Source organism: Mesocricetus auratus, unplaced genomic scaffold (genome assembly GCF_017639785.1).
Source record: "Mesocricetus auratus isolate SY011 unplaced genomic scaffold, BCM_Maur_2.0 Super-Scaffold_2245, whole genome shotgun sequence".
NCBI lineage: Eukaryota > Metazoa > Chordata > Mammalia > Rodentia > Cricetidae > Mesocricetus > Mesocricetus auratus.
In genome coordinates, this window is record NW_024429180.1 from 50,685,832 (window position 1) to 50,712,268 (window position 26,437).

At 51.9% G+C, this 26,437-nt stretch overlaps 1 protein-coding gene across 4 annotated transcripts in view; it reads left to right on the forward strand.

The window, feature by feature from the left end:
• The window catches only part of Bmp1 (bone morphogenetic protein 1), a 44,012-nt gene that overhangs the window by 11,095 nt on the left and 6,480 nt on the right, over nt 1-26,437 (forward strand). The window contains exons 3-17 of one of the 4 annotated variants that reach the window (XM_040734183.1): nt 427-597; nt 743-860; nt 1,145-1,323; nt 1,737-1,842; nt 3,904-4,028; nt 4,551-4,666; nt 14,340-14,442; nt 15,484-15,600; nt 15,795-15,940; nt 16,046-16,241; nt 16,832-16,957; nt 17,614-17,774; nt 18,135-18,315; nt 19,722-19,842; nt 21,360-21,713. In XM_040734183.1, the coding sequence (XP_040590117.1) occupies nt 427-597; nt 743-860; nt 1,145-1,323; nt 1,737-1,842; nt 3,904-4,028; nt 4,551-4,666; nt 14,340-14,442; nt 15,484-15,600; nt 15,795-15,940; nt 16,046-16,241; nt 16,832-16,957; nt 17,614-17,774; nt 18,135-18,315; nt 19,722-19,842; nt 21,360-21,645 (2,252 nt within the window). In that variant the 3' untranslated portion in view covers nt 21,646-21,713. Of the gene's footprint in view, nt 1-426; nt 598-742; nt 861-1,107; nt 1,324-1,736; nt 1,843-3,903; nt 4,029-4,550; nt 4,667-14,339; nt 14,443-15,483; nt 15,601-15,794; nt 15,941-16,045; nt 16,242-16,831; nt 16,958-17,613; nt 17,775-18,134; nt 18,316-19,721; nt 19,843-21,359; nt 21,714-22,046; nt 22,173-26,437 lie in introns of those variants that run through there. The other 3 variants (XM_005070998.4, XM_005070995.4, XM_013114077.2) reach the window with 3 other exon arrangements.

The window sequence follows — 26,437 nt, forward strand, 5'->3', positions numbered from 1 at the left end:
GCTTCCCCGGGAGTTGGACGACAGGTTTGCGTCACCAGCTTTCTTGCTTTGGGAACACAAGACAGCACATGGGCACGTTGCCTAGGAACCATTTTAAATGGCCAAGTTAAAAAATACTTAAAAAGTGGCACTCAGTTTACCTAAAACAGGACACTTGTGTATAGCGTGAGAAGTAAAACAGGCAGACAGAATACTTTACCTTTGGCTGGGAATGTGCACACATTGGACCACTCAACATTTTTTGTTTTTGTGGTTTTTTTTTTCTGCCCTGTGCACGACCATAAATGATCATGAAAGCCTGGCAGTATTAATTTGAGAGTTACAAATAAATTTCTAACAAAGCAGACGGACTTGTAAGTTCAAAATCTACAAGTAATGGGTTTCATTTTTTCCTGCATCTCCCCACTGACCTCTTTCCTCCTTCAGTTCCAGGAAACTCTTCTGCCCTGGGTGGCCAGAGCACTAGTGGGAAGCCACAGAGGGAAACCAGGGGCAGATGGAGAAGCCGACGTCGGAGCAGGCGGGCAGCGACATCCAGACCTGAGCGAGTGTGGCCCGATGGGGTTATCCCCTTTGTTATTGGAGGGAATTTCACTGGTGAGTGTGCTGCTGTGAGCCAGCCTGCATCCGGCCTTGGTCTTGTTACCTTTGGCCTGGCAGTGTGCCTGCAGATTGTCTCTAACACTATCAGTGGGTGGAAGCCACTTGACACTGTGACAGCCTAGCTTCTATCCTTCCGCAGGCAGCCAGAGGGCAGTCTTCCGGCAGGCCATGAGACACTGGGAGAAGCACACCTGTGTCACCTTCTTGGAGCGCACTGATGAGGACAGCTACATTGTGTTCACCTACCGTCCCTGCGGGTGAGCAGGAACCCTGGGCACTATACCCTTGGTGGTGATCCCCAGTCAGGTTCTGCCCTAGGCATTCCTGCTGCCCTCAACTGGGCCTGCACATCCCCTCTCCCTGCTATGGGCATCGCCCATTGATACAGCTGTGACCTTGGCATACAGCCTGCGCATTGGGTGCTCAGGGTCATCCCCACCCCCCTGCACCCCTGCACACCCCCTGGCAGCCTGGCCCGGCCCCTGAGTGGATGCACTCCCCCAGCTCGGGACCACCCCCCTGAGCTGGCCCCGCCCTCCAGGTGCTGCTCCTACGTGGGTCGCCGAGGTGGGGGCCCCCAGGCCATCTCCATCGGCAAGAACTGTGACAAGTTTGGCATCGTGGTCCATGAGCTGGGCCACGTCATTGGCTTCTGGCACGAGCACACGCGGCCCGACCGGGACCGCCATGTCTCTATTGTACGCGAGAACATACAGCCAGGTACACACCCCCCAGGGTTTGCATCCCATCTTAGGGCTTCTGGAGCTGCTTGGGGGTCTGGCCCAGGTTCTGGACATAGGGGGGCAGGCTGAGTAGCCAGAAGCCAGCTCTCCTGGTGAGAAGGTTGAGCTGCAGCCAGCTTGTCCCTGGATACTCCCACAGGCTTACTGCCATCTCATGGCTTTGCTAGTTCTGTTCCTAGCTCTGTCCTTGCTCCTTCTTGTCTGTGGTCTCCTGACCCTCTTCAGCTAGCTCTTCAGTCTCTTCTGTTGGGAAGGGCTCCTCCACAGACGTCCCTGTCCCCTTCCCCCTCTGCATCCCTTACACCTTCAGATAGACAGCCCCTCACAGGTACTGGGAGGACACAGGCCACTCCCTCGACCCCACCCCCGCTTTCCTCACCTTCTTTGCAGGGCAGGAGTATAACTTCCTGAAGATGGAGGTTCAGGAAGTGGAGTCCCTGGGGGAGACCTATGACTTTGACAGTATCATGCACTATGCTCGGAACACGTTCTCCAGGTGAGAAATGGTCTGGGTTTTGCCCAGGGTAGCCCAAGCCTGCCTTCTGGAAACCATTCCCTTGCTGATATCCTAGTCTCCCTGTCCTGCCCTGCCCCAGCAGGCACCAAAGCCGAAGGTAGTCCTCTGGGTGCCTGCAGCCCCTGGACAAAGGGCTTGGGCTGTGCCTTAGTAGCCTCCCCGTTAGTGCGGAGCTGGCAGCCCAGGCTTTGCCCATCACTGTGGGAAGCAAGGCTGAGCTTGTCTCTCGTCTGCCACCAGGGTACAGGGTACATTTCTTTTTCGTGACTCCGAGGGAGACTGCCTCTTTCTAGTTTCTTAGTTTCTAGTCTGCACCTCCCCACCTTTTTTGTTTTTGTTTTTGTTTTTGTTTTGTTTTGTTTTTTAGCAGTACTAGGAATTGAACCCAGGGTCTTGTCCCCACTAGGCAAGTGGTGTACTCCTGGCTTACAGTCCTATTTTTTATTTATCAGTGACTTTGCTTTTATTTGGTGTTTTGCCCGCATATGTCTGTCACATTCTCTGGAACTGGAGTTACAGACAGTTGTGAGCCACCTTGAGGGTGCAGGGAGTTGAATCCAGGTCCTCTGGAAGAACAGTCAATCCTCTTAACCACTGAGCCATCTCTCCAGCCCCTAATTTTTATTTTTGAGAGGGTCTCACCAAGTTACCCAGACTGGTCTTGAGTGTAACCCAGGCAGAGTTTAAACTTAGAATTCTTTTTTTCTTACATTATTAATCTGTGTGCATATGTGAGCATACATGCCACTTGTGGAGGTCAGAGGACAACTTTTTTTTTTTTTTTGGTTTTTCAACACAGGGTTTCTCTGTCCTGGAACTCACTCTGTAGAACAGGCTGGCCTCAAACTCGCAGAGATCTGCCTGCCTCTGCCTCCCGAGTGCTGGGTTAAAGGCGTGTGCCACCACTGCCTGGCGGTCAGAGGACAGCTTGCAGGAGATGTTTCTCTCCTTCCACAGTGTGGGCTCTGGGGATCAAACTCTTTAGCGGATGTGGTGGCATGTGTGTACTCACTGAGCTGTCTCACCAACCTGAGACAGCAGGTTTGCTTTTAGAGTGTCTTGCCTCAGCCTCTCAAGTAGCTCATTACAGACCAGGGCTGGTTTTGTCTGCTTTGTGACTGGCTAATTAGAACAAAACTTGGCGTTTACCCTGGAATGGTCCCCACTGTCAGTTCACAAGATACCTCCTTACCCAGGGCCTGATGTGAAGAGATTCTTCTACAGAACTGGGGGAGCACCCCACTCCTCACACTCCTCCTGCACCCTTCCTGCACCACCCCTACCTGGGTGGCTTCCCTTCCTCCCTTCCTCTCTAAGCTCCTCTAGACCCATTCTTCCCGCTCTGGACCTGGGAATGGAGACCAGGGAAGAGAGTGAACTCATTCAGCCCTCCACCCCCACAGACCCTCCATGCATTTCCCATCATACCCACACCCCCTTCTGGCCCTGCCCAGCTGGATGTGAGTCAGGGACCCTGGGGATGTCGAGAACTGCTGTCTCCTCTTAGTTCTGCCCCTCCCCTGTGGGGTTTAGCAGGAAGGGATTGGGAAACAGGGACACTGTGCCCTAAGAGCTGGCTGGCTGCTGTGGAACCTGCTGTCAGCCTTGCTCCAGTCACAGCCGTGTTAAGAGGGTAATGAGTTGACCCTGGGAAGTCCGGAGAAGTTGGTTGGGACTGAATCATCATTTGAGGCCTGGAGCTGGGTGGCATTGCAGAGATGACAAATGAAAGCCCAAAGCTCTCCCAGGGGCTGGGATTTGAAGCCAGTCTGAACATCAAGGGTCTGGGCCCCTCATCCTCAAAGCATTTCTGCCCCCACCCCCCAGCCCCTGTGGTGTAGCTGCCACGGAAGAGAGTGACTGCTGGTCAGTGGGCAGCTTAATGACAGGGTGAGACAGCTCTACCCTTCCCTGACCCTGCTGAGGAATGTCTGCGCCCTGGCAGTGTCCTGCCCTGTGGGTGTAGATGAGCACGCTTCCCTTCTTCTTCATCCACCTTCCACAAGACTCATGTCCTCAGTCTCCTCATGTCCTCCTCAGGGGCATCTTCCTGGACACCATTGTTCCCAAGTATGAGGTGAATGGGGTGAAGCCGTCCATCGGCCAAAGGACCAGACTCAGCAAGGGTGACATCGCTCAGGCCCGGAAGCTCTACAAATGCCCAGGTTAGAGCAGGGAAGGGACAGACCAGGAGGGATGGAGGGTAGAGTCCAAGGAAGGCAGAGGCCAGGGCCCAGAGCCACCTAGGAAGTCACAGCTGTAAGTCTCCGAGAAGAGTATTGGGAAGAAGGAACAATAAGGAAGGACAGCGTCCCAGTTAAGGACCAAACTGGGGTGAGGCTGGTAGGTGGTAGGGAGGGCCAAGGGTGAGGATGAGTAGGGGCAGAAAGGGGCAGCAACTAGCCTCTCTCCTGGGCAGTGAGGAGGAGGTGAGGCCCACCGGAAGAGCTTGACCTGAACTCTGGAATCCATGTTGCCTTGACAACAGGGCATCTGGTTACCCTGGCAGCACTAGACCAGGGAAGTAGGATGGTTTCTGCTTATATGTGAGGAGGAGGGGTGTATCTTAAAGGGACAGAACCCCTCTCTTCAGCCACTCTTGTCTCCCCAATGGATTCTAGAGCTCAGGGGTGAGCCAAAGTTGGGCGCCTGAAGTCAGTAGCCTAGTTGCTTTTTTGCCTTGACAGCCTGTGGCGAGACCCTCCAAGACAGCACCGGCAACTTCTCCTCCCCTGAGTTCCCCAACGGCTACTCTGCCCACATGCACTGCGTATGGCGCATCTCAGTCACGCCCGGGGAGAAGGTAACTGTGATTGACCACCTGCCTGAGTCTTCCTTCTTCTCTTGGGACCCCAGAAGTGGGAGAGCATCTCCCTCCAGGAGCCTGAGCCCAGGGACTTCTGACACAGGGTGACCTACCTGGTCACCAGCATGAATGCATTAAGTATGCCATGAGGGGGGCTCCCAGTTCTACCCTCGCCCTGTCCCCTCCTCCCCATGAGCTGTAATCAGTGCTAATCTGAAGATTATGTTGCTATGTACAGTTGCCATGTCTTGCTATTACAATTGTCTAGCTCTTCTTGAGTGCTTTTTAAAGTGCTTGTCACATGGCTCCTCTTTTAATTTTTATGGATGCCCTGAGTCTTTATGTTATAGAGGAGGAAACTGAATCACAGGAAGATTAAGCCACTTCCCCAGATCATGCAGTTAACAAGGACAGGGTAAGATGTGAACCGTTCCTAGGGCTGGGTTCAATCCCAGCCTTTTCCGGGTTGTCCTGGGTGACCTTGGGTGAACTACTCAGCTCCAGCCCTTGTCTGTCTCCTCTGTGTCATCAGAGCTTGAGTCAGGGACTCCCAAAGGGCCCTTCTCAGTTCTCACAAGTTGTGGTCCTGAGAACAGTTAAGAGCAAGGCAAATGCCTCCAGCAAGATGCTTCTGGTCATGACCATCCTTCCTGGGACCCTCCGGTCCTGCTCTGCCTGCTGCTCATACATGTGAGCAGAGGAGAAACAAATGCGTGAGGGGCCCAAGAGCTTGCCCAGTGCCCTCTCCCACTGATTGGTTAGCCTTGTTTGAATACCTGAGGTGAGCTTGGGACTTCCCTTACTATTCTGTTCTGGTCTGTTGCTGACTCTGAGTGTTGCAAAGTCTGCTGGAGAAAGGGGGAGTTTCTGTCCCTGAAAACTCTCAGAGCTTCTCAAGAGCAGTTCGTTGTAGTCCGCCTCCTGTTTCCCAGACAGCCCTCCAACCCAGGAAGGCGACTCTCCTCCTTTGTTTTTAAATCATATTATGTGTATGGAGTTTGTGCGTGTGGGTACAGAACCCAAGGAGGCCAGAGGCATCAGGTCCTCCTGGAGCTGAGGTTACAAGCAGTTGTAAGCTGTCTGATAAGGGTGCTGGGAACCAAACTTGGGTCTCCTGCGAGAGCAGAGACACATCTCCAGCCACTCTTCTGACTTCTTAGACTCACACGTGGCCTTGCCACATGGAGTCTCGATTTCTCAGCCAACCCCGCACCTTCTGTGTCCTTCATATTTTTATTGTTCCCAAGAGTGAGCTGATACATTCTTTTCCTTATTTGGAGCGTGGTGTTTTATTTGGTGTTACTGTTATTTTCATGGAGCCTTCCAGCACCTTGTGCAAGAGGGTTTGGCGTCAAGAGTTCCACTATCTAGCGGGACACTAGTAGCCTCGAACCTCTGCCATTGCCCATTGGATAGGTCTGCCATCTACGACTCTGTCCCGAGCTTCAATCAGAACACTGAGCAGGAAACAGGCCAGGGTGGGTGTAAGATCTTCCTCCAAACTGCCATTGACCCGCTAAGTTGCAGGTTTCTGCCAGCCACGGGTCCCCACCTGTTGATGGAGATGCGCACTCTTCAGAAACTCTGTTGTCTTCCTCTGCATAGGAACCTATTGGGCAGTGATGAATACAAAGCTGGGATGCATTTCCAAGTCACACCCACCGTCCCGACAGTTGAGAGGAGTCCCTTTGGGAAGGAAGAGAAGTGTACTGGGCAGTGGGCCGCTTTTCAGTGCTCCATACCCTGCCCTCCCCACCCCACCCCGCACGTCCCCACGCACTTCTTTCCTAAGCAGCCGCAGACCGTCTTTTTAATTATGGATTGACGTTCAGCTCCAGGGGCTGCAGTTCCCAGAATCTGCTCCTGATCTCCTTTCAGTAGGCACATGCATGCGGACACACACACACACACACACACACACACACACACACACACACACACACACACACACCCTGGAAACTTGAGGAAGCTTTCGCTGTGAGCTGTCGAGATTGCAGTCGCTGACCACATCTGCAAGCTATTTGACTGTTCTCTGACGTCATCTGTGAAGCCCAGAGACCAGCGAGCGTCAATTTAGGAGCTCCTTACTCTCCCTTCTGTCTGACTGGGCAGCTGCTTTCCTTTGCTTTCCAGACGATGTGTTTTTGCAGCTTGAAGATCATTCTTTCATGTGACAGATTCTTATTGAGAATTTGGTAATTCTGTTATCTCTTTCTTAGTTGGCGTTCTGCCATTTTCCCTCAAAAGCAATCTCGTCCCTTGTTCTTCACATTCCAAATCTCAAATTTGCAAGCCTCTCTGCTGTTTTCAATAGGCTGAGCCCTGGCTGCTTTCCCAAGGGTCTCTACTACTTCAGTCTTTGGAAATTTCATCCACAAATAATAATAGTAGTAGTAGTAGTAGTAATAGCTAACAATTATGGAGCTTCTGATTAGTCGAGCTTGCAATTCTTGTGTTGTCTTTTGTGTGTGTGATGGGAACCAAACCCAGGGTTAGCTAGGCAAAGGCTTTACTTTACTGTGATCCCCAACCTAGACTGTGCGTTTTAATTAGCATCGCATCATTATAATCTTGGTACTGGAATGGTCCCTGTTTTGCTTATGAGAAAGTGAACCTAGAAAAGTTAGTGGCCGGTCCAAGGTCACATAGAGGCTGGATTTGGATACAATAGTCTGTGATTACATCGCTGTTGTGCTCAGGACCCTGTTGCAGCGTTTCAACAATTGTTCTGGTTCTTCAGCAACCTGTAAGCCTACCTAGCACAGGGGATGTGGAGATGCTCCAAAGAGCCCGGCCCTTGCCGGGCGGTGGTGGCACACGCCTTTAATCCCAGCACTCGGGAGGCAGAGACAGGCGGATCTCTGTGAGTTTGAGGCCAGGCTGGACCGACAGCCTCCAAAACAATACAGAGAAATCCTGTCTCGTAAAAAACAACAACAACAACAAAAAAAACAACAACAACAAAAAAAAGAGCCCGGCCCTTGAGGAGCCGTCAGAATGGAACATGGCTTGCTTTCCTGGTCAGGAGTGTGATGCAGTCATCAGGAGTGAGGCCAGGTGGCCTGGGTCAGCCTTCTCCCCAGTAGTTTCTGACTGCGTGAGCTGGCTCTAGTCTCTTGAGTGGTCACAGGGCCCTGGTTTAGGAGCCTCCCTGAGCTGTAAGCCTCCATAATTTCCAAAAGACCTTTCCCTTTCAGAACCATGCTCAGAGATTCAAGGTAAGAAGTGAATTCATGATAAAAATTATAAATGTATCACTGCATGGTTGTAGAAACGTATTAATTAAAAATGGTGAATCCAGCCTAGCTCTATGGTGCATGCTTTTAATAACAGCATTGAGATGCATAGGTAGGTAGATCTCCACATAGTGAGTTTCAGACACTCAGGACTACATTGTAAAACCTTGTCTGAAAAACAGGAAATAACAACAAGATGGCAGCTTGGGGACATGAGCCTTGAAAGGACCTCTGGAGGCTGGTACTTTCATAGTAATGGCCATTTTCTGTTATTCTTACTCTGTATCTCACTTTACAATCATAACCTTCGTCCCTGGATTTGTTGTTAGAACAATTTCATACCAAGCAATGAATCAGGCACGTGACACTTATAGTCTCTTGATGCCCATAGCCATCTTCAAGCTTGTCACTGTCACCTCTACTGTGTAGGTGAGGGAATTGAGGCTCACGGTGCTTGCACATAAATGTGACCAGGGAGTTCTAAACTGTGTGACTCCAAAATGCCCTTTCAACAGTAACCCTTAACTAAAGCCACCTGCCTGAGTGGATGGACTTTGACATCACATCTGGCTGCTGGGAGGTTGTTTTCCATTCACTCTCTAGCGCGTAGCTCATGGCCAGAGGTGTGGAAGATAGACCCATCTTGGCATGTCATGGTTGTTTCCTTCATGAAAGAGTTGCTTCAAGAGCTGGGAGGTGGTGGCACACGCCTTTAATCCCAACACTTGGGAGGCAGAGGCAGGTGGATCTCCAAGATCAGCCTGGTCTACAGAGCAAGTTCCAGGACAGCCAGATCTGTTACACAGAGAAACCCTGTCTCAAAAAAAACAAAAGAAAACAAAAACAAAAAGCCTTATGATGGCCCAAGTGCCTGTCAACACCCATGTACTTAGCACCTGGTCTTGGGACTTGGCAGTGTTTCCCAGGTAATGAAGCAATCTGTGTCTTTGTTTTCCAACCTACAAAATGGGCCCAGTGATTTGTGGGTTTATGTGAGGATTGAAGGAACCCGTATCCAGAAAGAGCTTGAGCAGTACATAGCGCGTAGAGACATCTCAACAAAGGTTGGATGCAGCTCTCGTCTCTGTATTCCCAATGGTTCGGCTGGTAAGTGCGAGTCTGTTTCCCAGGTGCCCTGCTTGTTTCTCAATTCTTCCAGGATTCTGATTTTCAGAATGTTTTAAACAGCTTAGAGTGGCGGCACAGGACTAGCATCCCACCTCCTTGGAAGTCAGAGGCGTGCAGCCTTTACGTTCAAGGCATGCCTGGGTACTTGAGCCCTTGTCTCAAGATAAAAAAGCAAACCCCGTAAGAAGGGCTAGCAGTGTGCCGCTCAGTGATAGGCGCTGGCCTGGCGTGTGCGGGTCACAGACTCACATCAATCCCCAGTACTGCTAAGACTTGAGCAAACTGGATTCTAAAAGTGAAGTTCAGGCTTACTGTCTGCCTGCCTTGCACCAGATGGTGACGTAAGCTTTACTCATCTCATTTCCCCTCAGCCCTGAGCGGCACTATTACCCACTCACAGATAAGGAAAACAGTACCATAGAATTCAGTGACGTGGCTAAGATTGTGGGGTGAGGCCACCCTGAAACCAGTGAGTTGTCTAATGTGGTTACTGGCCTCATGCAGCTCTTCCCCAAAATGGTTCTCCCTGAGAGCAGCACCATGTGTGGGGGGGCTCCTCAGAGTTGGCTACACTGTACCTCACTTAGCCCCCCATGTCTTCAGTGCAGCCACTGAGACCCCGTCCAATCTGCGGACAAATATCCGGAGGCTTAAGGAAGCTAGCTAAAGGCTCTAAGTCCTCAGACAGGGAACAGTAGAGCCGGCCAGGTTTTCTTTGGCAAAGGGCAGTGCCACTGCCACCAGGGCACAGCTGTGCCCACATGACAGCAGTTAGTACAACTCTTAATTAGACGAGTCTGGTCTCAGTATAGCCGTTGCTGTGCTCTTGAGGATGTAACTCACCGCCCCCCACCCCAGTCAGGCGACCTCTGTCTGTCCAGTCCCTTGGGAGGTCTTGGGTGGGCCCTCTGGGGTTCTGCCCTTTGGGCGTGGTGACTTTGGAGCGTGAGGGAAAGTCGATGTTTGTTCTTATTCCAGCTGCTGAGGGTAAAGGAAGACTGGTGGCCCAGGGGGCCGTCTGCATGAGGGGCAGAGGGTGTGTGTGGGAGTCAGGGTGCTGCGCCTCAGCTCTCCTCATCCCTTCCTCCATCTGGCGTTCCGTGAAGGGTATTTTTGTCGCTTGTTAGATATATAAAAATAACATGTGCATGATATAAAATGCCTGAACAGTCCATAAACACAATGTAAAAAATGAATATTCTCCTCCTTAATCTTTTATATCCCACTGCTCAACAGGGACTAAGCACGAGGAATGCTTTGATGTGTTTGTCTATGTGACACACATAAAGCCAAAAGGACTCATGTTCATCTAATGGATTTCCGCAGCTTGCCTTGACTAGCAGTAAATCCTGTCCTTGCTTTGGGTCAGCTTGTATAGATTTACCCCATCTATTTTTATGACTGTTTATCCTTCAGTTCACTTTTTCCCTCCCTCCCTCCCTCCCTCCCTCCCTCCCTCCCTCCCTCCCTCCCTCCTTCCCTTCCTCTCTTCCTTTGAGATAAGGTTTCTCTGTGTAGCCCTGGCTGTCCTGGAATCTGCCCTGTAGATCAGACTGGCCTCGAACTCACAGAGATCCACCTGCCTCTGCCTCCTGAGTGCTGGGATTAAAAGCGTGCACCACCACCTGGCTGTCTTCATTTCTCTCCATGTAATGTTTCAATACCCATTGCAGCGCTCTAGTGAAGGGCGGTTGATTTAAGTTCTCAGTATTACCCCAAAATGCTTCAGTAGACATCTTTATTCTTCCTTATTTATACATTTGGGCAAGTCTGCCTAAAGATTCCTAAAAGCAAAATTGTATTTGAGAGACAGTTTTTAAGTACCTACCCAGTGCCACATATGGAGAGGGACAAAGGAGATTTTTGCCTGTCTGGGTTTGCGTTTCTATGTTGGAGGATAAACAGAGAAAGAATGTATCAGAAAGTCCCTGAGAGCAGGAGATGGTGATGCACCTTGGGGAGGGACCAACAGGGAGAGTGACTCCTGTGGGATTTCAGACCTCATTCCTGCAAGTGTTTAGGGACAGAAAGTGGCAGGAAGTGAGGGAGTACCGCAGGCAGCTGTCCGTACAGAGGTCCTGAGGTAGACACGGCGTGTTTGATGATGAGCGTGGACCATGTGGCTGGAGTACTAAGGAGGAGGGGTGGGAGACAGGGTCAGAGGTACCAGATGAGATGGAGAAAGGCCTTCAAAGTGCCAACGTTGGGGTTTATTCTGAGTTGTGCATCTGTTACTCAGGCAAGGCAAAGCCAAGAGCAAGGACTTTTGAACTAATCCCAGACAAAAAGCTGACGGTGGAGCCGGGTGGTGGTGGCGCACGCCTTTAATCCCAGCACTCGGGAGGCAGAGGCAGGCGGATCTCTGTGAGTTCGAGGCCGGGCTGGACCGACAGCCTCCAAAACAATACAGAGAAACCCTGTCTCGTAAAAACCAAAAAAAAAAAAAAAAAAAAAACTGACGGTGGGACTAGGATGGGCGAATGACGGAAGTGGCTGGAAGAGAGAGGAGAGGTGAGAGGAAGGTAGACTTAGTCTAGCAGTGCCAAGGGCCCGGTGGGTAGGTAGCATGGCATCCCAAGTGACAGTCACTTACACAGGCAGGTGCGGCTGTCCATAGAGACAGAAGACAATGATCTGGATGTGACCAGCTTGTAGTTTTTAGGTGAGAACAGTGAGTTGGAAGAGGAGTTCACACCTAGCAGGAAGTGGGGGGAAACCTGGGGGCAGCTGGTGAGAGCTTCTAACTGTCCGTACAAAGGTCCTGAGATACGGTGTGGTGTGCTTGGGGGTGAGTGTGAGTTGTGAGTGTGGCGTCCACACCATGGAGGCTGAGTGTGAGGAGGTGTCAGCGCAGGCTCGACGTGGACTCGCTTGGCAGGCTACCGTGCCAGCCCTTAGCTGCTTCCTCTGTGGGAGCATTGGGTCATTTTTCTAAAAGGGCTGAGTTGGGTGGAGGGGCTTTCGAAACAAAGCCAGATGAATGGATCTCTGTAAGCCTTGTCTACACAGAGAGTTCCAGACCAGTCGGGGTGGGGAATGTGACACTGTGGCCCCACGGGAAGAGTTAGAATGGATCTGCAGCTTCACTCTTTGAAAATGCTGGCGGTAGTAGTAATAACAGCAACAGCTTTCCATGATAATGACTGGGGAATAATTACAATACAGAATTCACTTATCAAAAATACGGTCTCGTTCAGATACACCTCGGGTCACTACACCTGATAAAACTTGCATGGCGAAAGTAAGAAAGAAAAGGGGGACCGTGGAGGAAGGAGTGGGCAGGGATGGGTTATAGATTTGCCTATAGTCTCAAGACCTTGAAAGTCACAGTGAGGACCGCTGGCCGTGTGCGCTTGGAAAGATGGAGTGCGGAGATGCAGGCAGGGTCCTAGGAGTGGAGATTGTAGACGGGGCGAGAGTACTTATTTATGAGCCTAAGGCATGTGTGCTGGGTGTGGTCCAGAGGGTAGGTATATAGAGAACGGGACAGAAGACGTCATGGAACTGAGAGGCAAGGGGAAAAGGGGATGGTTAGAAATCACTCAGAAGGGCTGTCGAGATGACTTGCCCACCAAGCCTGGCAACTTGTGTTTGATACTTGGAACCCACATGATGGAATGAGAGAACTGATTCCTGGAAGTTGTCCTCTGACCTCTATGTGCCTGTTCATACACACACCAAATAAGTAAATAAACAAAAAAGTGTCCACACCCAGCACTGACAAAGCTGGCTTGGGAGAGTGCCCAGGAACCAGTTCTTTGACCTTATACCTGTTGACAGTGATACAGACATTGGGTGCTGGTGCCTGCTTTGGAATCTGTCTCATTCTAACCTTGTACCTGTTGACAGTGATACAGACATTGGGTGCTGGTGCCTGCCTTGGAATCTGTCTCATTCTAACCTTGCCATCCGCACCTAACTCTCCACTAGCAGAGGGGAAGTGGGGGCCCTTGTCCCTTCTTTGGCATGAAAGCCTCCTAGCTGAGTGTCCACTACACCCCCCCCCACACAGGTTGCATCAAATCTGACCCTGGAACCTTGTGGGGTTTCTGACAGCACAGCAGGCTTGGGGATCCCTCTGGATATTTCCAAGCAAGTGGATTCCCTTAAGCCCCTGCCTTTTAAAAAGCCGTTGGTCTGGGGGTACTGGAGAGATAGCCCCGTGGGTAAGAGCATAAACTGCTTTTGTAGAGGATCCAAGTTTGAGTCCCAGCATCTACATGTGGTGGCTTACAACCACCTGTAACTCTAGTTCCAGAGGCTCATGTTTTCTTCTGGCCTCTGGTACACGTGCATGTATTCAGTCACACACAGATACACATGTACTAAACTAAATAAAAAACATTTTTAAGAGAGTGTCTTGCTGGACAGTGGTGGTGCACAGAGTGAGTTCCAGGACAGCCAGGGCCACTGGTTGTCCTAGAACTCGGTTTGTAGACCAGGCTGGCCTCAAACTCACAGAGATCCTCCTGCCTCTGCCTCCCCAGTTCTGGGACTGAAGGTGTATGCTACCACATTGTCTCTAAAATCTTTTTTAAAAAGTTCTTGACCATGGTTATGGAGCATTGAGACTTACCAAGGGGCTGTGGCAGGTATCAAGTCAGTATGACAGTATGATCCTTTCTGTCTCAAGGGGAATACTGTGGTGTCAGCTGCTGTCGTGTAAACTGGGTGACGTTGGAAGTTGTATGATTCATCCCAAGACTTAGCAGGAAATACAGGCTGACTGAAACCCAGGTCCTTTGTCTGGAGTGTACGTTTTTTTCTGCACAATGTTTCATATATATACATGTCATCCCATTCATAGGCTCCATGAGGTCAGAGATGTATATTAAATCCATCCATGAGAGGAACTGTGACCTGATAATTACTCCCTGCAGATACCATGCCCCTTCCCAGAATCAGGGCTCAGGGAGTTTGTACGATTGGTAACCTCCTGCCTGGCCCCTTCTTTCCTATCTCAGACACCCCCATGGGTACCCTCACACCATCCTGGGCCCTTCCTGGACCTGTCCTCTTCCACTGTAGGGACATCATGATTGATACTGACTGTGTTGGAACCTGATTGGTTATTTAACCCAGGACAGTAGCCCTGTACTGGGGTGGGGAGTGCCTGGATGTTCATGACGGGGACAATAGACAGGAGTTTTCAGTTAGACTGACAAGGCCTGTGGGGACACAGTGCTGGCCGTGGCTTGTAATGGTTAGCTGTCATTCCTGCCAGGCAGTGACACATGCCTGGACAGGGCAGGTCTAGAGTGGGAGCAATGTAACTTTCTGTCCTCACCCCTTGTTGCTTTCCCTAGATCATTCTGAACTTCACGTCCATGGACCTGTACCGTAGCCGCCTGTGCTGGTATGACTATGTGGAGGTTCGTGACGGCTTCTGGAGGAAGGCGCCCCTCCGAGGTAAAGGGCACTGGCCACTCAGCCCCCTCAGCACCCTGGCTCCTTGTTGAAACGCTCTGTGACCCAATACCCTAGGGGGGTGACATCCTGATATGAGACCTGCAAGCTCTGGTGTAGTTTGTCCGGGCTAGTTCTGTCATTAACTAGTCCTGTGACAGTGGGCAACTCCTGTCTGTGGTCCAGACTTTCAATTCTTACTGCAGACTTTTGAGCTACCCTCTGAAGATGCTGCTGAAAGTTGGGGAGTCACAGGAGTATACATGGATATCTGGCAGGCTGTTTTGCACATCCCATAGCTCCAGGGATTTCTTTTATCTACAAGGCTTCAAACCTACTAGGGCAGGCCCTTAGCTCACCTTGATAACTGTAGGCTTGGAACAGTCGCCTGGCGCTCTTCGTAGAAGATACTTTGTCATCAGTAGAGATAAAGAGGGTCAGAGCCACAGGACAAAGCTAGGCATAGTAGTGTCGTACTTCCAACTTTCGGGAGGCAGAAGGATCCTGAGTTTGAGGATAGCCTGGGCTAAATAGCAAGATCCTATCTTAGCAACAACAGAAAAGAAAGCACCACTGAAAAAAGAGGCAGCTCAGCGGGCGTAGAACTAGAGCAAAGAGGACGTTTGCACCGAGCCTGAGGTGTTGTGGGACCCTGCTCACTGTTCCATCTGTTTGCAGTTTGACGTGGTTCAGGGCCACCTACCCCTCATCCTCAGCAACGTCGTCCCATAGGCTGTAGCGAAGCAGCCGGATGCTTTCAGAGAGTCACCCCTTCACTTCCGTTTCTGGTATTTTAGTAGACCTGTCAGTCACCCACAGCCGCTGGCGTTACATTTCCTCTGTAACACATAACCCCCCAAATCAGTAAAACACACATGTCATTTAACTCTTGTCCTGTTCCCTAAGGGGTTTCTGGCTCCTCTGGTGGTCTTAGAAATATGCACAAGTAGGTGACTGTTGACTGGAGCCCTGGGCCTCCTGGCAAGTTGGGGCTTATATGGAGAGACCTGGAACTCAAGAGTCATCTGTCTCTACTCTCTGCAGGCCGGTTCTGTGGAGGCAAACTCCCCGAGCCCATTGTGTCCACTGACAGCCGCCTCTGGGTGGAATTCCGAAGCAGCAGCAACTGGGTTGGAAAGGGCTTCTTTGCCGTCTATGAAGGTACTGAGGGAAGGGAAGGGGACCCTTGGATAGTCCAGAGCCACTCCCTCCTGATGCTGCCAGGGTCCCTGCCTGCTGTGGGTTCTCCAGCAGGGTCAGCAGGGTGGGCAATGTGGGATGTGGAACAGAGTGGAAAGAGGGGGAAGGGCACTTAGGCAGGGCCTACTGACCACCATCATCCCCGGTTCCCAAAGCCATCTGCGGTGGTGATGTGAAAAAGGATAACGGCCATATCCAGTCGCCCAATTACCCAGACGATTACCGGCCCAGCAAAGTCTGCATCTGGCGGATCCAGGTGTCTGAGGGTTTCCACGTGGGCCTCACGTTCCAGTCCTTTGAGGTAGCCACAGACCCTACAATGCCTATGCTGACCTCTCTGAAGGCTCTGGGGGTGGGGACCCTGGAAACCAGAGCTCCTTGCCCTGACAGAGCCCCTGACTCCTAGATCGAGCGTCACGACAGTTGTGCCTATGACTACCTGGAGGTACGCGACGGACACAGTGAGAGCAGCAACCTCATTGGGCGTTACTGTGGCTACGAGAAGCCTGATGACATCAAAAGCACATCTAGCCGGCTCTGGCTCAAGTTTGTCTCCGACGGGTCCATTAACAAAGCTGGCTTCGCTGTCAACTTTTTCAAAGGTGCTTCCTCCCGCCATCCCAAATTCTCCTTCTAAGGGTGGATACTCAGTCCCTCATTTCTTTATCCTTTCATTCATTTAATGTGAAGACTCCTGAGAGAGATGCAAATGCAGGTTCACTGAGGTCACGGTATTGAAACATTGCGGATAAACAGTAGCAAAGGCCAGCCCTGGAGGAGCAGGCTTGGGGAAAGCAAGACACAGAGAGTTGTTTTAACCCGTGTGGTCTGGGGCAGACTGTTTCCCCAAGCCTCACAATGGCTGCCTCCATACTAGGTGCCACGTAGTGGATGAAGGAGAAACAGGAGGGCAGTCCTTTGGTGGGGGCCATACATAGGAGCAGATGGTAGCTGCCAGTCAGCCTGAATGATCAGAAGCAAGGTGTTGTAGGGTATCCTTGTGCGTTCTCAGCTGCCGTGGGGACTTGGGGATAGCTCAGGGCTGAACAGACAAGTGAGGCTTTCGACTGACTCCCCCCTGCAATCGGGGCGGGGGGGCACAGGAACCCTGAGACTCTGGACTTGCAGCACAGTGCAGGGAGGAGGAGCAAAGTCAGGCCTGTGGTTTGTAACACCGCTTTCCTCCCCATAGAGGTGGACGAGTGCTCGAGGCCCAACCGTGGGGGCTGTGAGCAACGGTGCCTGAACACCCTGGGCAGCTACAAGTGCAGCTGTGACCCCGGGTATGAGCTGGCCCCAGACAAGCGTCGATGTGAGGGTGAGTGCCCCACTCTGGCCCTGGTCACTGATTTCTTTCCTGTGCCTTCGGTTGATCTCATTCCAGGACAAGCTGGAGAAGTTCTCTAGTCCCATTCCCAGCCGTGGATGAGAAAGTTGTACATGCCAGCCCCAGATCACTGGCAGGGTGTGATACACGCTAGCACGAGGGGTTTCACTCCTTTGTTAATACTGAGCTTGACCTGGTAATTGGTGTCTCCACCTTCCAAAGGATCATGATCCAGAGAGTCTCAGCCTGTGTGCTAGTGACAACCCTTCAGGGCAACAGTTCCAGGCTGGTCTTAGCTGCCTTTGAACAGCTCCTCTCAGCGCCTCCCAGGACTACTACCCATGTATACATGTACACCCATGTATGCCCATGTATACACGCTCCCCAGGCCCCTCTGAGGCCCCTCCCAGCAGATTCCTTGCCCATTTTCCAGAAGACATAGTAGAAATGACCATATATGTAGCCCTCCTAACTCTAAAACTTTGGGCTCCCCTCCAGAGACCTCCATCTGTCCCATACCCCCAAATTGGGGGACCCACAGACACCAGAGACCCCTATCTCCCCCTGACAGCTGCCCAGCCTAGGCCTCAGGCCCCTTCCCTAGAGTGGACTTCTGGTGGATGACACCGCCTCCCTTGTCCCTCCAGCTGCCTGTGGTGGATTCCTCACGAAGCTCAATGGCTCCATCACCAGTCCCGGCTGGCCCAGAGAGTACCCTCCCAACAAGAACTGCATCTGGCAGTTGGTGGCCCCCACCCAGTACCGGATCTCCCTACAGTTTGACTTCTTTGAGACTGAGGGCAATGATGTAAGTGCCTCTGGTGGGCTGGAAGGTTGGGTAGGGCTTAGGGACGTGGCTCAGTGCCTGCCTGCTCCCATCGGGAGAGCACCCCGTAGAAGGCTATGAGAACAGAGAGGGGACTGCCCAACGCATGGAAGCTTGGTGGGTTTGAGGGGCCGTGAGGGAGCATCTGCAGGTGAGAAGCGGGCATTGAGTCGGAAGCTCATGGAATGAGAAAGGGCCTGGGCCCAGCTGCTCTGGGGCTCCACGGTGCACACAGCAGCGTTTGATGAGGGAACAGCTGCTCAGCCTGACAGTTCCCCAGGAAGGGAGTCGTCAGGAGAGAGGCTGACTGGAGGAGGCAGCCAGAGCTGAACTCTCCGGCAGGTTTGCAAGTATGACTTCGTGGAGGTGCGCAGCGGACTCACAGCTGACTCTAAGCTTCATGGCAAGTTCTGTGGCTCTGAGAAGCCCGAGGTCATCACTTCCCAGTACAACAATATGCGTGTGGAGTTCAAGTCTGACAATACTGTGTCCAAAAAGGGCTTCAAGGCCCACTTCTTCTCAGGTAACCCTGGATTCCTTGGTCTCTAGCACCACCTCCCCCCCAAAAGGGGGCTCCCCTGCCCTCCCTGGCCTCCTAGCCTGCCCCCTGCCCCCCATCTTATCATTCTCCATCAGGTCAGCCCCTGGGACATCTGAATATCTTTATTAGGAAGCCCTTAAAACCTTAGTTGTGCCAGGCCTAGGGAGGGGCAGAGCATTTAAGTGCAGAAATGAAGAACCCTGGAAGCCGAGGCCTGGAAGGGGAGGTCCTGGGACAGGGAGTTCAGTTGCCTGAGGACGGAGTTGCCTGGGACTAGAGAAGAGAAGGGTGTTTGCCTTGGACTGTGTAGGACAGTTCATCGGGCTGCAGCTGGACTTCTAATCAGACCCCGCCCGGTCCACTGGGTCCATGCCAGGCCTTCCCAAAAGAGGAGTCGCCTCCACCCTTAGTACCAAAGCTGCCCACTCCCCTGCCATGGAAGCTTGGCTTGATCCATCCCGTGGCTTCGTCTTTTGATGAAGTCCTCCCTTTCGAAGGTCCTCTCTGGGTGGTCCAATCCCAGCTTTCCCAAACTGGATCTCGGGGGTCTTGAGAGACCTCTCCCCTGCTCTAGGAATCCCTAAGTCTTTGGTCCTGGGTCAGTGGGAGACCAGGAACAAAAGGGCCCAGACCCAGCCATGAAGGGTGAGAATATTCTGGGTGGAGGTGGAAAGAGCAGGAAGTTGGTGGGCTGGCTGGAGCAGGTGGCTTGTGGAGGGGTGGGTTAGGGACCCGACTTCTCCTGGTGGGTGGCCATAGGGTGGGCAGGAAACAGGAAGCCCATGATTTCGTCCATGCTGCCTCCCTTCTCCCCTCCTTACCCGGGGTCCTGCATCCTTCAGCTCCCTATGTGGTTGCCCTGCATCCTTGCCTGTCCCACCTGGATGCCATGCAGCTGTCCCTGTGCACTGGTTCCCCTGCTTGGCACTGCCAGCTGCCCTGCTCTGCTTAACGTGCTCTGTTGAGCTATTGCCCCCGGCCCCCTGACCCACGGCTTGCTGGACCCTCTCTGTGTAACACCGACCCCCTCCTTCCCTAGGTCCACCTAGAACAGAGATGCTTTCCCGAGCCTGAGGGGATATAATACCTGCCAGGGTGGGCTTCTCAGAGAAACCATTACCTGCTTACTCTTGTCTGTCTCTGCCCTCCTGTTGCTCCAGTCTTGGAGAGGATGGGGGCAATATTCATGTCTGTCTGGAGTTACTGCCTTGTCTCCCATCCCCAACATAAGACTCACACCATACAAGATACATACATGCATATACACATGCTCACAACATATGCATACACACATGCATTGCCCCTTGCACAAGAAACTGCAGAGGACCCTCATCGATGGGCATCAGAGCCCAGCCTCAGGGCCTGGGGCATGTGACTTTGGCCCCCAGGAGGGGGCTGTGTGGACTTTTGGGACACCCATCAAGGCGACCCTAAGACAAGAAGGAGAAGCAAGAGCCTGAAGACCTTCGGTCTGACCCCAGCACCTCCAGGGCATTTGGGCACTGTAGGGTGAGTGCCATCTCCTTGTTGGGGTCTGTGCCACCTCCCCTGCCCTGATCCCCCTGCAATGTGTTCTCCAATCACCAGAGTCCCCTCCCAGATGTTAAGGCAGCCATCCACAGAACCGACATTCCCTCACTCGCTTCTTTAGTCATTCACTTACCTATCCACTCATTGACTTAATGTTTTTATTTTGCCCCACCTGTGTTCCAGGCACTGGACTAGGCCTTTGGAGAGCATGTATGAAGAAGGCATGGGGGTTCAAACATGCTAGGGAGCTGAGCCCCCTGGAGCTTCTAGCAGAGCCCCAGGAGAGGTACCCCCTACACTCAGGGCGTTCCTCACAGACCTGTACAATGGCAGCCTCCTTGAGCTCCTGTGAGCTCTTGACGGGTCTAGCCCACCTGAGCATGGGTGGGAGGAGTAGGGCCTTCTGGGAGTCAGTGCTGCAGCCCTCAGGCTCCTCTCCTCAGGTTAGATTAGGAGCAGTGTCCACTTGCCACATATCTGCCTGGTTGGTGAAATGCCAGCAGCCATCTTTCCACTTCATGGTTCACCTCTGGAATTCTGGGTGTAGCTGGGATCCACACATCTGTGCTGACTGCTTGCTTCTGTGCCAGGCACACCGGTTTAGAACCACGGTGTGGCACATGTAAACCTGTAACTGTGTGCATCTGTGTGTGTCTGTGCGTGCATGCAAGCGCACACACGCACGCACATGCGCCTGTCAGCATGTGAGCAACTCTATGTAAATGCTCACATGATCGGCATGAGCCCTTCTGCATGGATGTGTGTCTGCATCCACATTGGGTCCTCATGTCCTCATGTATGCAGGTTTGTCTGTCTCCCTCTGTGTGTCTGCTCCTGCCTGTGTGTTTCTATCTGCATACGCGCGCGCGCGCGCGCACACACACACACACACACACACACACACACACGGAGTGGGCCATGTGGGTCTTGTGTGTGTACTCACACACCAATGGGTGAGTAGGTTGTCTGTGTGTGACTGTGACTTTGTGTCTGAGTCTTCATGGTATACTGTAGGTGTTTGCCTGTGTGTGGGTGATGTAGGACATGTGTACATGTTTATCTCTATTTGCATGTTTGTACAGCCGTTCTTCCATGCTCAGGGTTGCGTGGGGAGCCTGTGTTTATCTGTATGTCCGTGTCTCACGCACTGTCTGCAACTGTCAAAATGAGGGTAAACAGAGCTCTTACACAGCCCTTTCCACTGCTCCCCCCACCAACAACCCTGACTGCCCAGTGTACACACCTCAGAGTGTGTCATCCCTGCAGCCCTTCTCCTTGCCACAGGCTCGGTCTTGCCCCCTGTCGCTGCGCCTCTTGCTAACCCAGCCGTAGTGACATGGCCGTCCTGCATGTGGGTCTGCCTGCCCTCCTGCCCCACTCCGCCCCGTCCACCTGTCTGGAGACCCTGGGTCTAGTTTCCATTGATTTCCCTCCCACTTCCTGCCCTTCACCCCCACTCCTCGGTCCCTTTTCTCCTTCTCTCTCTCTCATTTCAGAAAAGAGGCCAGCTCTGCAGCCCCCTCGGGGACGCCCCCACCAGCTCAAATTCCGAGTGCAGAAAAGAAACCGGACCCCCCAATGAGGCCTGCCAGGCCCCCAGACCCTTCATTACTCAGGAAGCTCACCTCGGACGGAGTGGGCTGGGGGCTCAGGAGCCCACCCACTCCCTGCCTCCACTCTGCCATTCCAGCCGTTTCCTTTGGCTGGACAGAACTGGTGCTCTCCTCTTCCCCTGACCCCTTCAGCAGACAGGGGAACCTTCCCTGCCCCCTCCCATTTTGATGGTGTCTGTGACATTTCCTGTTGTGAAGTAAAAGAGGGACCCCCGCGTCCTGCTCCTTTCTCTTGCAGTCTGCTTGTCCCTGTGTCTGTTTTTCCACTTGTCCGTCTGTCCAGTAAGCAGGTAATGGTAGAGGTTCCCAAGCTGGTCAGTTCCAGACCCCAGTCCTCCCTCCACCTACTTCTCCCCACTTCTGCCTTCTCTGCCCAAAGCAGAGACGCACTCAGCTGGTTCCACTGATGCGGTGTCCAGAACGCCATCATCACCCTGACCTCCCAGTCCACACCCAGCCCCCCTGTGCACTCCCTCCCACGGGAGGAAGCCCGGCCAGGCCTCCCACTTCCCCTAGGGTGCCCAGACCTCAGCCCACACAAACCCATTGCTCTTGTTTGCATTCTTACAGACAAGGACGAGTGCTCCAAGGACAATGGCGGCTGCCAGCAAGACTGTGTGAACACTTTTGGCAGCTACGAGTGTCAGTGTCGAAGCGGCTTCGTCCTTCATGACAATAAGCATGACTGCAAAGAAGGTAAGAACCGTGCAGAGGGTGAGGAAGGTGGAGAGGGTGACCAGAGCGTCTCAGGTGCTTTATACTGCCCAGAGTCATCCGAATACAGACATCTCCATCCCAAGGAATGCAAGGCTAGCACCTCCCACCTGGTGCATGGGCCACCCTCCCTTATTGTGGTATCCAGGTCACCTGCACACCAGGAGAAAAGTCCACAGATGCTGAAGGTCCATTATGGACTCTTTTGAGGCGTGGTCGAGACAGGGTTTCCTTGGGTAACAGCCCTGGCTGTCCTGGAATTCACTCTGTAGACCAGGCTGGCCTCAAACTCACAGAGACCCGCCTGCCTCTGCCTCCCAAGTGCTGAGATTAAAGACATGCGCCACCACCGCCCGGCTTATCTCTGGACTCTTAGAACCCGAACCCAAGCCTTTCCGTTTGTTATGCCCTCCTCTGACACACAGAACAGAAAGGATAGCCAGCCGTTAGGGCACTGACTCTGAAGCTAGATCGCATGGCCTGGATCTGTCACTTGGCTAGCTATGTGCCCTTGAGTGGCTGCTTACTAACTCTGTGCCTGGGTTGTCCCATGTAAAATGAAGGTTATGCGTGCTGGGAAGTGACCAGGTATTCCCAGCAACCCCGATTGAGTACATTGCCGCTGTGGGCCACACTTCACCGTGGGGACTCTCAGAGCAGGGCTGCTACTTTCTCTGACATCATAGCCCCGCAAATACAGGTTAAGCACCCTGAATCTGAACATTCAAAATCCAGAACGTTCTAAAAATCTGAAACGTTTTGAATACTAACATGATGGAATGAGTAGGAAATTCTACCCCTGATCTCCTGTGATTGGTTGTAGTCAAAACATAAGCAGCACTAAAAATATGAAAATACCTTCTGGGACTGTCAGAATGGCTCAGCCTATAACCTGAGGAAGGAGAGAACCAACTCCGCAGAGTTGTCCTCGGGCTTCCCCACACGTGCTGTGGTATGCACAGGTGCACCCACACACATCATACATGTTCACATATGCAGTGGTAATAAAATATTCATAATATTCATTTTATTTTTAGATGTGTGTGTGTGTTTGCACATGACTACAGTTACCAGAGGAGGCCAAAAGAGGGCATCAGTTTCCCCTGAAGCTGGAAACTTGATGTGGGTGCTGGAAATTGAACTTTGATCCTTTGAAAGAGCAGTATGTGTTCTTAACCACTGAGCCAACTCTCCAGCCCCAAATTTTACAAATTTAGGAGATACTTTCAGGCTGTGTTCGTAGGGTGTATATGAAACATGAATGAGCTTAGTTGGCACTTGCATGCCATCCGTACAGCTCATTACCTACGTTCCTATAGTGCAAACACTTCTGGTCCCAAGCATTTTGGATGAGGGAGGCTCAGTGTGTTTAAAGGCAGCTCTCCCCTCAACACTCACAGGATCCAGCTGGACAGGGTACAACACTGTTCCAACTCATTAATTCTGTGTCCTGTGCCTGCCATCCCAACAGCCAGACAGGCCTGCCTCTGCCACTGAATGTTTGTGTGACTTGTGGGGAATCATTTAACCCCTCTGAGCTTGTTTCTTCATTCATTACACGATAAACAAACAAAACCCTGCTCTGCCGAGTGCCGAGCTTGATTGCTGTTACTCCGTGCACTGAGATAGTCCCTGACAGATGACTCTTCACTATCATTAAGTGAACAACCCAACTATAAATAAACAATGCTTCTGAGCAGAATCAAGAAAACTGAAGCACCCGACATTGGAGCCGCGTGGCATTGAGAGCCTCCGCTAACCACTGAGGGTGCCCGGGGAGGGAGCGTCTGACTCACAGAGCACCCACTGCCGTTAGCTAGCAGAACCAGTCCTGTGGTTTTCTAAACCACATAGCATTTCTGCTGTTTAAGTGGAAAGGGATGTGGCATGCTCATCAGCTCCCCTCCTGGTACACTTAGAAACACTCCTTGCCCCTCACTTGGAGGCAGGCTGATCAGTCCACATCCCTGGCCCCCACGGAGGATCTAATTCCGTTCAGTGTTCTTTGAGGGAATGTGCACAGCGATGGCACCCAGCCTGAGAAGAGATGCGGGTACCTGAGAGGCAGAGCAGGAACTCAGTACGGAGGTAGGGTGGGCAGCCTGGCCATCGGGAGCTGCAGGGGAGGGATGGGAACAGCTCACAGCTCAGCAGCAGGGAGGCGGGCGAGACAGCCACACAGATTTGAGGACTCAAGAGTTAGGTGAACCGGGCTGGAGAGATGGCTCAGAGGTTAAGAGCACCAACTGCTCTTCCAGAGGTCCTGAGTTCAATTCCCAGCAACCACATGGTGGCTCACAACCATCTATAATCCAATCTGGTGCCCTCTTCTGGCATGTAGACAGAACACTGTATATGCAATAAATAAATAAATCTTTAAAAAAAAAAAGAGTTAGGTGAACCTTAGCTCTAGTCTCGGTGTGTGGCCTGTGCCTGCCTGGCTCTTTTCCCTCAACAACCCTACCACACATTGACCAACTGCTTTCTGTATTAACCACCCACAAAACTCTCTGAAGAAAACAATTTAAAGAAGGGAAATTTTTGCTGGGTGGTAGTGGCGCATACTTTTAATCCCAGCACTCGGGAGGCAGAGGCAGGTGGATCTCTGTGAGTTTGAGGCCAGCCTAGTCTACAGAGTGAGTTCCAGGACAGTCAGGACTACACAAAGAAACCATCTTTCAGAAAAACAAAAATCAAAATAAAGAAGAGGGAGTGAGTTTTATCTTGGTTCATGAAGAGTTTAGTCTATAGTCACTTGACTCCATCACTTTGGATTTAAGGCAAGGCCAAGATCATGGCAGAGAGTTCATGATGGAGCAACAAGCAGAGCTGCCCAACTTGTGGTGACACAGAAGAGGGTGGAGGCAGAGAGGTAGCAGTGGTCAGGGGCAAGATGTTCCCTTCAAAGACGAGTGAGGCAACCTTCCTCAACTTGACTTCACCTCCTAGAGTTTCCAACCCCTCCCTCCCTCAGGAATCTGTTCAAGTATGAATGCATCAGTGGACTAATCTATTGATGAGATCCAGTGACATTCCAAAACCATACTGCTGCCCGGGGGATATCTCTTGAGTGTCTAAGGGACATTTTAGATCTACACCGTACACTTGTCTTTAAGGGTTTTGCTACTGTCTGATCATGAATAGTGATCATTGGCTTTCGTTTGGGGACAGGGTCTCACACCATAATCCAGGCTCGCCTTGTCTTGACCTTGTGGCAGTGGTCGTCAGCTTTTAAATGTGTGTTTGGGAGGCCTTGCTCTCTGTGGAAGTCAGGTTACTGTGGGTGTAGGAGGCATAGGTAATAAGAATGTGGCGATAGCCAGATCTGTGGAAGATAAGCTGCGAAGAAAAAGCAAGAGAAAGAACCAAGGCCGGAGGGTCTCTAGAGATGGAGAGGGTGACTTCAGCATCTCATGGGCTCCAGAGCTGGGACAGAGGTCCGTGGATCCTCTTTGGTGTGAGTGTTCCTAGCTATTGGCAGCAGTGAGCACCAGCTTCCAAAAGGACAGTCCCTTTGCATAGGGAGGCAGGGCAACTTCTCAGAGGCCCCAGGATGGGAAGGAAGGAGAGGCAAGGTGGGACCTCGTTTCTTCAGGACTCAGGAGGGAGAGTGGCTTGCTGCCAGGAGGGAAGATAGTTGAGACAGTAGCCTGAGGAGACGGCTGAAGGTTTGGAACAGTTGCTGATAGATGGAGGTGGTGAATGACGAATGTGATAAGGATCAAATGATCTGGGGGTCCTGGTGGAGTAGGACACCACAGATGGACTTTCTGTTTGTTTATTTATTTTGTGTGTGTGTGTGTGTTCAAGCGTATGTGGGGGGGTGGGGGGTGTCACAGTGGGTTGTGCAGGAAACCACAAGTTGACATCAGGTGTCTTCCTCAATCGCTGTCTACCATGTATTTTGAGACAAGGTCTTTCACTGATCCTGGGGCCTAATGATTTGTCTAGACTAGATGGCCAGCAAACTCCAGGGATCCTCCTATCCTTGTCTTACCAGTGCTGGGATTTTAGGTGTGGGGTACCTCACCTGGCATTATGTGGGCTCTGGGGATTGAACTCTCATATTCATATGTGTGTGACAAACATGTATTTATTTACTATTTTTTGCTTTGGTTTTTCAAGACAGGGTTTCTTGGCTGTCCTGGAACTCACTCTGTAGTCCAGGCTAGCCTCAAACTCAGAGATCCACCTGCCTCCTGACTGCTGGGGTTAAAAGTGTGCGCCACCAATTGAGGCATCTCTCT